Consider the following 15,607-nt stretch of genomic DNA (forward strand, 5'->3'; position numbering starts at 1 on the left):
AGAATTACTGTTTAGTAACATATTCTTTGAAAGTGAAGTATACTGAATGTCCCCTAAAAGATCAGAATGAGCAGAAAAATCCCAAATGGTAAGTCAAACTGAAATTTCCTTCTAGAAACCCAATCCAAATAATGATGTTTGATAAATATGTAGTGTGAAAAAACTCGATAAACAACATCTTTCGCCTACGTGGTTACACCTTAATAGCAAAGCTAGGCTCTAGCTGATATAACACCTTTTCTTGAACAAACCAGGGAATAATTAGTTGGCTTTGTTGTGAGGAAAAAAAGGAAAATTGAAGCTGCACTTACAATAATCAATGCTTCTCTTGCCCAGAACCTCCCCATTTCTTTTTAGGCTACAGTTTTGGGGTTTGCTTTTTATCTTTAGCAAACAACGCTTTACTGCATCTGAACTAACACTACCCTAGAATTTTATAATCCGTTGAACTCTAACACTAGGTTCTTTTCTTAGAGCAGTTAACAGTCCACAAAAAGACATTCTCTTTTCCATTGAGAATCAGCATATAATGCTCCTTATCTTTCTCTATGTTAATCTTTGAAAAAATCCATTACACATAAATACTAACTAGTTACACAGCTACTTTTTAATTAAACTGAGAATATTTCAAAGAGGTAATAATAATCTATTGTTCAGACTTCCACATACAATCTCTTAAAGGGCTTTCTCATGCATCAAAAGTAATGAAGACGCTGATATTTTTAAGACCCATAAATCCCACTACAAAGAGTTTCTCGTTAGAAAATTCTATGGAAACAAAGAGATAACCAAAAGGAGCTTAACATATCATTATATGTCAGTAAAAAAAGTGGATCTAACCACTCACCACTAATGTTGGCCAAATTATAAAAATGCAACGAAAAAATCATTTGAGACATAAAGCGGGTATGACTGTATTTATTCAGTTTCTTAAAAATCATACTCTTCAACAAAGTCCTATGATTTTCTGCACATAGATCCTGACATCTCTATTAAATTCTTGGAAATTTTAGGGTTCTTTGCTGTTTATAGCGACTGGGATCTTTTGACCAAGATATCGGTATTGCTAGTACATAAGGAGAAAGTTACTCATTTGAGGATATAGCTGGTCAACTTGATACTCATTATTTTTGATTTTCAGTTGACACTTTGGCTTAATGGGCAATCATAACAACTGAATTCTGGGCATTCCCTGGTGGTCCAGTGGTTAGGACTCGGTGCTTTCACTGCTGTGGCCCGGGTTCAATCAATCCCTGGTCGGGAACTAAGATCCCACAAGCCACATGACGCAGCACACCCCTCAAAAAAAAAAGAAAGAAAGATTTGAAAATAACAACTGAATTCTGCTTTTAAACAGTTATGCCTCATAACTTTTTCTTGCCTAATATGTTGGTTAAACCTTCCCAAGTGTAAGTTTGGGACTTCTACCAGTCTATAGGTCTCTTTAATCAAATAACTTAAAACGTAAGTTTCTTAGGTAAAACTGGGTATCAACAAGGATAGATGTCTGCAATATACTTTTGCTAAGAGAAAAAAGGTAGGTTATAAAACACTACTGTACACTATGATCATACTCATGTTTAAAAAATCCTATAAGTGAAAAAGCAAGGTCCAGTACAGTGCACAATACGCTTTTTGTGTAAGAAAGAAGGGAAATAATACATGTATTTTTGCACAAAGAAACCCTGGAAGGAAACACCAGAAACTAAAAAAAGTGATTACCTGAGGTAGGGGGGAATGGGGACAGGGGTGGGAGCACTTCTTTTCACTGTATACTTTTTTATAGTATTTTGATTTATGGACCATGTATTGCCTATTCAAAAAAATAAGATTGAAAAAAACATATAGTATATATTTTTAAAGTCCAGGAAACAGACACCAAACTGTTAAGTATTTCTCTTTATGGACTAGCATTCAACAAATTAATTCACTGAAAAAATATTTATTGAGCACCTATGTTCCAGGTACTGTTTTAGCACTTGGGATACAACACTAAACAAAAGAAAGATCACTGCCCTCACAGAGCTTACAGTCTTTTATGATATTTTTCTATTGTTTAAATATCTAATAGTGAGCACACATTACTCCAGCCCCTCCTAGCTGTCTAATCTTGGGCAAGTTCCTTGACCTCTCCAGGCACCAGTCTCTACATCTGATAAAATGTAAATAATGCCATCTACCATGTAGGAGTATTATGAGAATGATGAGACAATATCTGTAAATTATTTTGACACAAAATAAATACTTAGAAAGTGTTAGCTATTATGATTTAACCATACCCTTAGAGCGGACATACCTGTATACAGAGATTGTAAAATGTTCTGTGCGGAGTAAAGAACACATAGCAGACAGAAAAGCTGAAGACACTGAGCTCATCCTAGGTCTCTGTTCTTTATTACCACCAGCAAGCAGGTCACAGCTTGTCTGATGGTACTGTCACTGTCTTATTTACCTTTTCTTTCCTCCACTAGACTATGAGCTCCCTCAAGGGGAAAAAACATACCTTATTTATCTTATCGTCCCTGGAACCTAACACAGTACCAGGCAATACATGCTCATTAAATATTTGTTAAAATCAACACACAAGTCAATGTGGTCATGGAAAGTTTCACGAGAGAGATGAGACAGGCTGGAAATGATTACCACCAAGATCCCAACTCAAAAGTGAAGGAATTTGCTTAACTTTTAACTACCTGGCCTTATATTATTTCTTTGTCCAAATCTAAAAGGCCCTGTGAGAAACACCTGTTGTTTTCTAAGGAAAGAAGTCACTGAAGCCAGCCTTTACATAGCCACCACTAGGGGGATCCATAAGGCTGAATATAGGGCTAGAGCAACTAAAAGGGGCTATCAACCCACACAAGCCCATCAATAACAGGTACTCCTAACAGCAGTATTTTCGGACAGGAAGCAGTGTAATGAGTCTTCAGAATCAGATCTCCTCACAACCACGCCCCTAGGAAGATTCTGATATAGTTATCACTACAGCTGCCCAACCCCTAACACCCACTGAGCTAAAAGCTTTCATTCTCCAAAAACACAGATGAAGAATGGTGAAAATCTGAAGGGTGTTTACTTTCAAAAAGAGGTGATATGATATCAACGTCTGTGTGGTGAAGAGACTGGGTTTTACCCAATCAATCTTAAAGCTACCCTTCTCAGACCACCACAACAGCTTCCCTTATCAGCCCACTGTTCTCAGAAACCAACTAACCCTTAACAAGTATGAAAAGGCACTAGAGTCTTCCTTTATTATTACTGACATGGAAGAGAAGTGGAGAATAAAAACAAGTAGACTTCCATGCTCTTCCTAAATTTTAATGTCAGATATTTCTGGCCCATCTCTTAAGATTCTGCAACAAAAGAGGTGCTGAGCCACTAATTTGCCTTCAAAACAATGGCACACCTTACTAAGATGACAGTGGCTCTTTTATCAGAATTTCTCTGCAAATTAATTAGTTCTTACAGAAATTTCAGTTCATTAACATGTTCCAAGAAACAGAGCTAAAGTTTTAAGAGACCTCTGTTCTCAAATATTACACACAAAAAACACCTCCCATATGTTACATTTCCCCACCTCAAAACACTCTTTCCTTTTAAAAATAGAATTAGAACATCTGTGATTGGCAGATACTTTAAAGTAGCCTTGTTTTAGTTACTCAAAATGTAACAAGACAAAAAAATTAATATAGTACACAGTTTTAAGTCCTTCATAAAATTACCATTCATAAAAATAAGTTAGGCTGAAATGAAGAAAAATGACAATTTTGGTGTTTTTAAACTATATTACACATGATTCTAAATTATCAGAGGTTATTTATATCCATTTAAATTAAAATAAATACTTTGAGGATTTTCAAAACAATAAAAAAATAAACTGGCTCTGTGAGATTTTCTTCCAAAATAGCCAGTTTTTACCAATTCAAAATCTATTCTTCTTTTGTATGTTTTATGTTCCCCTATCATATTTTTTAGACTACTTTCGGTCATAAACAGCAGTTCAAAGCCAAAGAGCCAACAGCCTATTTAAATCCAGTTTTAAATGCTGATGAATGCCCCCCCCAAATCTACATTTCCAAAGCAGTAAGTTTTTTTCTTGTCAATGTTACCAGCGCCCACACAAACTAGTTCTGGGTCAATAAAGAATAAAGAGGATGGGGTAAAAGAAAAGAGAAAGTTACAAGAAACGAATTACCTACCATTACTCTGCAGTGTTAATCCTGAGAGATCTTAAATTTTTAAAGGGGAAAAGAAAATAAAACATTAATCATTAGCATGAAAATAGTTTCCATTATATTTAAAATAACATAACGTAAATTTAAGCCAGGGATTCAAAAATTCCATGAACAATTTCAATTCAAGAATAGTAGTATAAATGCTATCTAACAATGCATAAATGCTTTCCATCTTATTTTTCAAAAACAATGTTCTAAGTGGACAAAATATCAACTATGCATACTTAGTTTTAGCAGTCAAAATACAAGTTTGTTCTGAATTCAAATTTAAATATTTGTATTTCATTAAAAATGTCTGATTCTTTAACCTTAGTTGAAGTCCTGGGCTATCTCCAAATCTGTAATTTAACTGAGAAAAATTAAAACACTATTGAGATCCTTTCCCTTTGTGCTTCTAAGAATAAAAGCAAAGTCTACTTACCAATTCCAGGTGATACAACTCGTTCATAGTGATATGGATTCACACAGACACTATCACATTTTAAGTCAAATGCATACTGACAATATTTAACATGTTTTAATTCGTTTTTGTGAAGATCAGGCCACCTCCAGAGACGGGCATAGATCACATGAGGAAATCCTTTCCGACCAGCCACCTAAGAAAAATAAATGAACATTTATTGAGCATCAGTTATACAGCACATGTTATACAAGGCACTTTATATGTTCTCATTTAATCCTTACAGTCCTACAGAGTCAGTATTATAATCCCCATTTCTTAAATGAGAAAAACTAAAGCTCAAAATAACTTACTTGGCTGTTGTCACAAAGCAATAAACTTAGGTATGATTTCAAGGCTTATGCTCAGGTTTTAAAAATGCAAAAAAAGTACGAGTTTGAAGAAGAAACCGTGCCTAAAATCTAGAAATAAAAATTTAAAATCTAACAATATAAGCTTTCTATATGTTTCTTTAAAACTATTAAATACAGGAGGTGTATTATGTAGTTCTATATGAAAAATCTGATCAGTGAAAATAAAAGGTAAAGAAAATTTGTAAATGTAAGTTTTTAACCCCGCAAGTGTTAAAAGTATGCTTGAATTCTTCTGGATTGTTTTTCATATGAAAAGTACCAAACATACAATATCAGATTTCTAAATTATAAAAGAACTGAGTATAACTCAGTTTTTTAAATGTGCATATAATACCAAAAAAAAAAAAAAAAGGATGAATACCAAGTTACTAAAGATGTGGCTTTTCTTCTGATTTTTATTTTTATTTTCTACACAGAACATTTTTTTTAGTCAAAACATTTAAAAACTTTTAAGCTATATCTCTGTTGTATGAAAGATACATTCTTCCATATATTCCCATAATATGTACTGGTACAGGATGTACTATGATATCTAAAGAGACAGAGCAAGCATTAGATTTCCCATAGTAACTTAAGAGGAAAAAAGAATTTGTAAAAATCTGCCACTACCGAAGATACAGAAAAGCCTCTAGAACAAGACTAACCTGAAGCCTTCCATCCAATGTTCTCTGTATGGTAACACATTTGCTAGGGTGAGCTCCATTTGTAGTTATAGCTGTTATTAAAGAATCCAATTCATCTTTTTTCTCCTTCAGTTTCTTTACCAAACTTTCAATTGCTCTTTTTGCAAATGTTTCACTCTCTCCACCTTGTCTATGGCACATCAAACTATGTACAATGCTCAGACAGGCATCATTACTTGTTGGTGTATTCGTAATAGACATATTGTCCATTTGTTAGTTATTTCTTTTAAATCAAATATGTTTCCAATTTCCGGAGCAATTTTGATCTTTTGGAGGCAGTGAAAAACAACGGCTAACGTTGCAATGAAAATTATTAGACATGTGGTATTCAGGATAACCTAAAAAAAAAAAGAGAGAGAGAGAGACAGATATTAGAACACATTTCACAAACTAGATTCAATTTCTTGGGAAAAGATGGAATTGCTCCAGTTAAGTCAAAGACTGAATGGACGTAATTAAAATGTGGTGCTTAGCATTTTAAATGACTTAATTAAAATGTTGCTGTTTTTGACATTCCCAAAATGTTAAAGTTAGGCCTTCTCATTATTATAGAAGTATGTTCAATCAAGTCTTGTCGACTGTACTACACCCTAAAGTAAAATCTTAACACAACTTCTTAAAAAGATTACTTATGAAGACCAGCACTTTAAAATATTCTTGATCAACAACTAGCTAAACCTAAAAGTCTATCACTACACATGAAAAATTCACCATCACCTGGTACCAAATACTGTTTATCAGTTAACAACACACAACTTTGTTATAAGAGACCACTGACAACAATAAAAAGATGAATAATTTTTAAATGGGCAAAGGATTCTAATACTCATTTCCCCAAAGAAGAATGGCCAATAAGCACATGAAAGGTACTCAGTATCATTAGTCATTACTGAATTGCAAATCGAAACTACAAAGAGATACCACTTCACATCCACTAGGTTGGATAAATCAAAAGAATAGACAAAAAAAGTACTGGCGAGGGACTTCCCTAGTGGTCCAGTGGTTAAGAATCCGTCTTGCAATGCAGGGGACGCCGGTTCAATCCCTGGTTGGGGAACTAAGATCCCACATGCTGCAGGGCAACTAAGCGTGCACGCCACAACTAGAGAGCTCAAGTGCCACAACTATAGAGACCACACGCTCTGGAGCCCGCGTCACAGCTAGAGAGAAGCCTGCACGCCACAACGAAAAGCCCACTCACTGCAACGAAAGATCCCGCGTGCCGCAACTAAGACCCAACACAGCCAATAAATAAACATTTTTTTTTAAAAAAAGTATTGGCCAGAAAGTGGAGAAAATGGAACCCTCATATGTTGCTGGTGGGACTGCAAAATGGTACAGCCATCTTGGAAAGTAGTCTGACAATTCCTCGAAATGTTAAACACGGAGTTACCATATAACCCAGCAATCCCACCCTTAGTAATTCCATCCAAAATTACCAGAAACCTATGTTCACAGCAGTATCTTATAATAGCCATAAATATAATCCAAATGCCCCTCAACTGACGGATGTATAAATGAGTATGTCTATACAATGCAATATTATCCAGTCATAAAAATGAATGAAGTACTGATATTTGCTTCAACATGGATGAATCTGGAAAACATGTTAGGTGAAAGAAGCCAGTCACAAAAGGCCACATGTTGTATAATCCCATTTATATAAAATATTCAGAACAGGCAAATGACCAAAACAAAAAGTAGATTAGTGGTTGCCAAAGGCTGGTGGGGGGGAGGAGTGACTGCTAATGGGTATGGAGTTTCTTTTGGGAGTGATGAAAATGTTCTAAAATGGATGGTTGTACAACTCTGTCACTATAGTGAAAACCATCAAATCATACACTCTAAAAGAGTGAATTTTATAGTATGTGAATTATATATCAATAAAGTTATTATTTTTAAAAAAGAGAGACCACTAAATTCCTCAAAAGATTTTACCCATAAAAGCAATAGGGTAAATTATTTTCAAAAAAATTAAAATATAGAAAATGAATATTAATTAAAAATCCATTCAACATTCATAACACAAACTAACTTATCTAACCTCAAAATCTCACATGGAATAAGAAAAGGCCATCAGCCTAAGAATAAGTGAGATAAAGCAGGAGTGGAGGCTGTACTTATGCCAGGTTGTTTTTCATTTGTTTGTTGATGGTGTTGCATTCCATGCTTATTTTGCTTTTATTTTCTTCGGCTATTTACTTGAATTTTAAAAGCCTACCCTCCACGACCAAATTAATAAAACTAACTCATCAGTCCCTACCAAAACCTGTTCCTCTTCTGACGACCTTTACTTGTACAGCTTAAACTCCACTCAATTACCCAGCGTTGGAAAGCTTGGTAAATCATCTTTGACCTACCTCTTTCTTTGACTACCCCCTACATTCTCTCACAAAGTTACATGATTCTTTATCTTAGTCATTTCTATCAATTTCTATTCTACCAGACACTGCTGTAGTTTTGGGCTTCCTTTAAATTTATATCACTTGCTATTTAACACGTGTTCCCCTCTATTGTTACCTGTTTTACATAAACGCCTGCCCTAGGCAGAGAAAAAGCACTTTTTCTTATACCTTTGAATACTTAACCACTTGCCCACATGCTGAGGGTACACTTTCCAGATAACCAAAGATTACCTGCCTGGTAGGTTTTGGAGTTAGAGATCTGGATTAGAATCCTAGCTCTCACACTAAGTAGTGGGACAAATTAAGTTACTTAAATTCTCTCTGAACATGGATTAAAAGGAGAGCGTACAAAGTGAAAAATCTATATTAATGTTTAGTAAAAAGCAGCTACTCTCTGAATACTAAAATGTTTAATTGTTTTAAAAAGAGATTTTCCTAAAACACATTATGTATTTTTCTGCATTTTCTCCTATTAAAATTTGTCAAAGAAAATTTGACAAAAAAATCAATGCAGGGGGCCTGGGTTCGATCCCTGGTCAGGGGAACTAGATCCCACATGCCACAACTAAAAAAGATCCCGGATGCCACAACTAAGACCCGGCACAGCCAAATAAATAAATAAAGTGAATAGCTGCTACTCACTTCCGGCAGAAGTGGCATTTGAGCTGCCACATCTTCAATGCCTATTTATATGTCAAAAATAAGTATTGGCAACACACCTGTAGGGAAAGGGAAGGAAGGAAGGAGAAAGAGCAACCACTGTGTATGCCAAACCAAACACACCTTCAACTCACATCTGGCCCAAGAGAATCACCAGTTTGAAATCTCAGAATGCCAACCTCAAAATTATAATTTCTAGACTTCAAAAGCTTTCAGGGACAGGGACTGTACTCGTCTTAGTCATCATTATATGCCCAATTCCTAGGACATATAACCGTTTCTTATTGTTAAATGAATGCATTTCTGCATGTGCTTTCAGATTCATGCTCAGGCTATTTCTTTTGCCTAAAATATCCAGTCCTATTTTATCTACTTGGTGAAGTCCTAGCCATTCTTCAAAGTGCAGCTTAAATGTCTCAATTTCTCCAAGAGTTTCCCCTAACACAGTCTCCTCTCCCCACAATCCTGAAGGAGAATTACTTCCCTGGTGTGTTTACTATGTACCCTAGTATATTACCTGATGCCTCCATCAAATTAAAAACACACCCCAATTACAACACATTATATTATAGTTGTTTGATTATGTATTTGTTTCACACCCTGTTGCCGTAAGTTTAGAAGAAAATAGCAACACCTTCCCATCTTAAAAAATCCTAGTACGCACACAGTTCCTTTCATATACCAGGCAAATGATTGCAAGTTGACTACAGCTTTTTTATTTGGTGTCATTTCCTTGCAACAAATTTTGAAGAATGCAAATGCTTATGTCGTTGAAATCATTTTCTGATATTATATTCCAAAAGATTTGTTCCAATTTATAATGTAATTAAAGTGTTTGTAACTATTTCATCACAATCTCCCTGTTGGATGTTATCATCTCTAAAATTTAAGCTATTTTTGGCCCTAACAGTTTCTCAGAAACTGTTTTAATTGCACATTTCTTTGAACACTAGTGGAAATATTCCTATGACCACAAATGCCTGAAACATAATTTAAAAGTTCCTTGCAATAAAAAAAAAAAAAGTTCCTTGTATAAAAAATAATACCCGCAGGGGTATATAGGTGTTGTTCTACATTAAATAGCTCTAGATTATAATTTTGTAAAGAGTGGTATGGAATGATAGTAGACAAGGGCACTGGACTGGTATAAACAAAATTATATATTCTAATCAAAGCTCTAGCAGCATGATTAGGCAAGTTAACATCTCTTTCAACTCTCTTATCTATAAAATGGAAACAATATCTGCCTTGCCAAGTTTATAGACTGGCTATGGTGATCAAATGCAACAGGATATAAAAGCAATCTGGGGACCATAAATTGGCCAATTCAGCAAACACTGTATCCGCTAGGAGCAAAGCACTACAGATAAAAAAAACAAGTAGCACATAATCAGAAAGTGGTTCTCAACTCTATCCAGCAGCCCTCCCCAACCTTTTTGGCACCAGGGACCGGTTTCACGGAAAACAATTTTTCCATGCACGGGGGAGGGGAGGGAAAGGTTCAGGCTGTAATGCGAGCGATGGAGAGGCGATGGAGAGCGGCAGATGAAGCTACCCACCCTCACCTGCCACTTACCTCCTGCTGTGCGGCCCAGGGGGTTGGGGACCCCTGCTTTTGAGAATACCCCCCTTTTTTTTTTTTTTTTTGCGGTGCGCGGGCCTCTCACTGTTGTGGCCCCTCCCGTTGCAGGAGCACAGGCTCCGGACGCGCAGGCTCAGCGGCCATGGCTCACGGGCCCAGCCCCTCCGTGGCATGCGGGATCTTCCCAGACCGGGGCACGAACCCGCGTCCCCTGAATCGGCAGGTGGACTCTCAACCACTGCGCCACCAGGGAAGCCCCACCCCATTTTTATAACAAATAATTTATATCACCCCATTAGCTCTCCGGAAACAAAGTTCTAACCTATTTACGCTTTTTAAAAATTTTAACAATGCCCTAATTATAATATAAAGGGGGAAAAGATTAGTATATAATGAAGTGTGTATTTCAATAAAAATGCTCAGGCATATCAACAAAATCAGAAAGTATAATAAAGAGGTTGGATGCCTGAACTGATACAGTAAATCACCATAAACATGACAACTACAAATTCAGACCTTCCAAGACAGGTGTGTTGTTTTGGCACAATGGCATTGCAGTTGGTGAGGTGGATTTTCCAAAATAGTTAACTGTCAATAAAGTTCCAAACAAAAAAACTTCAATTAAACTGAATTAATGGGATTGACATGTACACACTACTATACATATATAAAATAGATAACTAATAAGAACCTACTGTATAGCACAGAAAACTCTATTCAGTACTCTGTAATGACCTATATGGGAAAAGAATCTAAAAAAGAGTGGATATATGTATAACTGATTCACTTTGCTGTACAGTAGAAACTAATACAACATTGTAAATCACCTATACTCCAATAAAAATTAATTTAAAAAACAAACAGGGCTTCCCTGGTGGTGCAGTGGTTGAGAGTCCGCCTGCCGATGCAGGGGACACGGGTTCGTGCCCCGGTCCGGGAAGATCCCACATGCCGCGGAGCGGCTGGGCCCGTGAGCCATGGCCGCTGGGCCTGCGCGTCTGCGTCCTGCGTCCGGAGCCTGTGCTCTGCAACGGGAGGGGCCACAACAGTGAGAGGCCCGCGTACCGCAAAAAAAAATAATAATAAAAAAATAATAATAATTTTAAAAAAATAAAAAAAAAGGAGATGAATTAAGAGAAGCTTAATTTCCAAAAACTGAATATATATTAACATGGAGTTAGGTTCTAGGCTAATTATACGTTTTCCTCCTACATGAATATTCTGGGCATTTAAAAGTGTTGTGGTATGCAAAAAATTCTTCACAGTCTCTCACGTGCAGGATGGCATCCCTAGCCGGCCCCCCCCCACCCCGCACCAAAGCCCCTCCCAGTAACTTCCACAACATCTCTTAAAGAGGCAGTACTTACTCCACTGAGAACCACTGATCCAGACGATCCAACATATCATTACACTAAGTAACAGATGCCTAAAAGAGGTAGGAATTAAAGTGATCTGGAAATAGGAATGCATGGAAAATCCACAGGTAAGCTAAGTCTTAGCATGATGTAACAGGCTAAGCTAGTCTATGTCACAGTGACAACCAACTCCCAAATATCAGTAGCCTAAAACAAAGGTTTGTTTTCTGCATAAACTATATGTCAATCACAGATACATGCCCATAACAGCACTGTCCATCACTGCTCATTGTCATCTCTCATGGATTAGGCTAACAAAGTCTCCATTTCTACATATGTCCTTAAATGGCAGGGGAAAAGATAGGTAACTCATGCACTGGCTTTTAAACGTTGACTATCACTTCTGTTCACAATGGATGGACCAAGTCACACGGCCATGCCAGTGGTTCTCAACCAGGGCAACTCTGTCCCTCCAGGGACATTTGGCAATGTCTAGAGACAATGCTGACTGCCACAACTGGAAGGGGGAGGTGGAAGGCAGAGCAGTACGCTGGTATCTAGTGGGTGGAGGCCAAGGCCGCTGCTAAACATCCTACAACATACAGGACAGCCCCTCCAACAAAGGATGATCTGGCCCCAAATGTCACTAGTGCCCAAGCTGAGAACCCAGGACCATGCCTAATTTCAAGGTGGGGGAGGGACACAGAGAAGTAAATATTAACCATATGCCAGAAGAGAGCCATCAGAATATGGACGGGAGAGTACTTACAACTACCACATGTGAATAAGAATTTGCCAGGCTGAAGGAAAATCATAGGAAAAAGCAGAGGGACAAGAGTGCAGATGTTTTGTCTAGAGCAGGTTTCTGGTAGAGAGGGGGAGGAATAACAGCATTAGATCTGTATTAGAAAGAAAACTATAGTGAGAGCATGGAGAAGAGCTTTGCAAAGAGGAACAGAAGACCAGTCAAGAAACAGTGATCAGAAGAGTGACAGGGCCTAGATTAGGGGCATGGGCAATGGAAACAAAAGGGGAACCAGTAAGACGTTTCTAGGTAGAACAGACTAGATTTTTTAGTCAACTAAGTATAAGGAGTAAAAAGAAGAGAGTCAAAAGATGGCCTATTTCCTAGATAGGTTAACAGAATGATAAAGAAAGAAGAAAAGATTTAAAAGAGATTAAGTAACAAATTCAGCTTTAAATATGCTGAGTTTGAAGAGCTCATTAGAGAAGTTAAGGTTACTTGACAGTCTCCAACACACAGGTATTAGATAAAATCGCTATAATAGAACAAGCCATCCCACAGCGATGGGGTAACGGGAGGCAGGAAGTCAGCAAAAGGAACAGAGGTTTGTTCTTATATCTACCTATATTGTGTTTTGTCTCTAGCCTTGCTGTTAAACATAAGCTGTCACCTGAAGTTGACCATAGGTCTAAAAGCAACTCCATGGACTACAAAGCCAAAATAATTAAAATACTCTCTAAAATTAAAAAGGCTGAGTACTGACCTGAGAGGCTCTCACGGAAATTCATAAACTTTAATGAATGTTGACATTTTTTTATTTCTTGGATGTATGTTTACTTTTGGATTATTGACTACACTATGTGAAAAAAACAGGTATATTTTCTAGAAGTTATAGATACTTTGGTCAAGGATCAAATATGGGAATATTTGGGCCTCCCTGGTGGCGCAGTGGTTGAGAGTCTGCCTGCCGATGAAGGGGCCACGGGTTCGTGCCCCGGTCAGGGAGGATCCCACATGCCGCGGAGCAGCTAGGCCCGTGAGCCATGGCCGCTGAGCCTGCGTGTCTGGAGCCTGTGCTCCGCAACGGGAGAGGCCACAACAGTGAGAGGCCCGTGTACCGCAAAAAAAAAAGAAAAAGAAAAAGGGAATATTTGAGAGTGCTTAACAAGGAAGGAAAAAAAAAAAGCCTGGCCTGGTGAAGAGTATCACTAGAAAGAAATTCCAAGCATAGGCTTACAAGCTGGGGAAGGGGGCAGGGGTCGGTGCACAGGATTAGTTCAACTGCGTGCAGTACAAGTTACAGCCTAGATTGAGCTTTGTCAAAATAAGTGCAATTGGAGGAGAACTTCCAAGAGCATAAAGAATTACATGTGCAGGTATTAATGATTATAAAGATCTGAGATGGGAATAACACAATCAAAGAAACAAAAAGAACTTTTTTTGTATGGTAACTTTTAAGATGAACTACAGGGACAAATTTAGAGATGTGCTTCTTGTTTACCCATTGGGATTAGATTTAAATGTCATACTGGTACAGCAATTTCACCTTAAATAATCTTATTTAAAAATTAACATTTTTTCTGAATGAATAAATTAAAGGTTGTTAAAAGAAGAATCAACAAAGTCCTCTAGTTGACATCTGTTTTTTGTCTGCCAGCATATAATTCCCCTTCTATAACAGTACTCTGATTTCCCAATCTGGACAGGTGGGACAATCCCAATCCTGACGAACCAGAGCTACCTCTTAGGTACATTAGCTGTTTCAAAGATGGGAGAGGACCCAAGTCAGGCTAATAACACAGCTCCAGGACTTTTGTTGGAACTACAGAGGGTGGGGGGCGGGGAGCTCTTTGCTGGGCTTGAACTTGAAGCTGAGAGTAGTTAGTCTGGCACCTATCTGAGACATAAACTAACAGAAAGCAAAGCAAAGCCAAGAGATAGAATCCTGATGATACTGGCTTCTTGTGACCCTGGATCCAGCACTCTGAGGCCAGCTCTGATTCCAGACGAAGCCAATGAATTCCCTTTTTACTTAACTTGACTGCTACATATTTCCCAGTACATAACTGAACAAAAATTGAGCTAATCAAGGGCCTACGGTATAGCACAAGGAACTACACTCAACATTATGTAATAACCTATAAGGGGAAAATAATCTGAAAAAGAATATATATATTATCTATATATCTCATCCATATATTCATATCTGAATCACTGTGCTGCACACCTAAAACTAACATGACATTGTAAATCAACCATATACTTCAATTTTTAAAAAACTGAGTTAATATTCTCAGAAACAGCAGCAATATAATACAAACCACATATATAAACAATGGAACCAACCCATAATCTTCTCAATAATACAGATAATGAGTTACTTTAAAATAGCAGTTGCTGGAGGGGTGGGATAGCGAGGGTGGGAGGGAGGGAGACACAAGAGGGAAAAGATACGGGAACATATGTATAACTGATTCACTTTGTTATAAAGCAGAAAGTAACACACCATTGTAAAGCAATTATACTCCAATAAAGATGCAAAAAAATAAATAAAAAATAAAGATGATACAAACAGATGGAGAGATATACCATATTCTTGGAATGGAAGAATCAACATAGTGAAAATGACTGTACTACTCAAAGCAATCTATAGATTCAATGCAATCCCTATCAAACTACCACTGGCATTTTTCACAGAACTAGAAGAAACAAATTCACAATTTGTATGGAAACACAAGAGACCCCAAATAGCCAAAGCAATGTTGAAAAAGAAAAACGGAGCTGGAGGAGTCAGGCTCCCTGACTTCAGACTATACTACAAAGCTACAGTAATCAAGACAGTATGGTACTGGCACAAAAAACAGAAATATAGATCAATGGAACAGGATAGAAAGCCCCAAGATAAACCCACACACATATGGTCACCTTGTCTTTGATAAAGGAGGAAAGAATATACAGTGGAGAAAAGACAGCCTCTTCAATAAGTGGTGCTGGAAAAACTGGACAGCTACATGTAAAAAAATGAAATTAGAACACTCCTTTACACCATACACAAAAATAAACTCAAAATGGATTAAAGACCTAATTGTAAGGCCAGACACTATAAAACTCTTAGAGGAAAACATAGGC

The 15,607-nt window shown here is 37.3% G+C and overlaps 1 protein-coding gene across 4 annotated transcripts in view; it reads right to left on the reverse strand.

Moving 5' to 3' along the window:
- SMAD4 (SMAD family member 4) overlaps positions 1–15,607 on the reverse strand; it is a 59,948-nt gene that overhangs the window by 35,925 nt on the left and 8,416 nt on the right. For all 4 annotated transcript variants that reach the window (XR_009534944.1, XM_060122091.1, XM_060122092.1 and 1 more), the window contains exons 2-4: positions 5,693–6,069; positions 4,657–4,831; positions 4,200–4,229 (exon numbers count right to left, since the gene is read on the reverse strand). Coding sequence is in view for 3 of the 4 variants with exons in the window: in XM_060122091.1 (XP_059978074.1) it covers positions 4,200–4,229; positions 4,657–4,831; positions 5,693–5,941 (454 nt within the window). In the remaining variant the exon portion in view is untranslated. The remainder of the gene's footprint in view (positions 1–4,199; positions 4,230–4,656; positions 4,832–5,692; positions 6,070–15,607) is intronic.

The sequence above is a fragment of the Lagenorhynchus albirostris genome, chromosome 14, assembly GCF_949774975.1.
Source record: "Lagenorhynchus albirostris chromosome 14, mLagAlb1.1, whole genome shotgun sequence".
NCBI classification, from domain to species: domain Eukaryota; kingdom Metazoa; phylum Chordata; class Mammalia; order Artiodactyla; family Delphinidae; genus Lagenorhynchus; species Lagenorhynchus albirostris.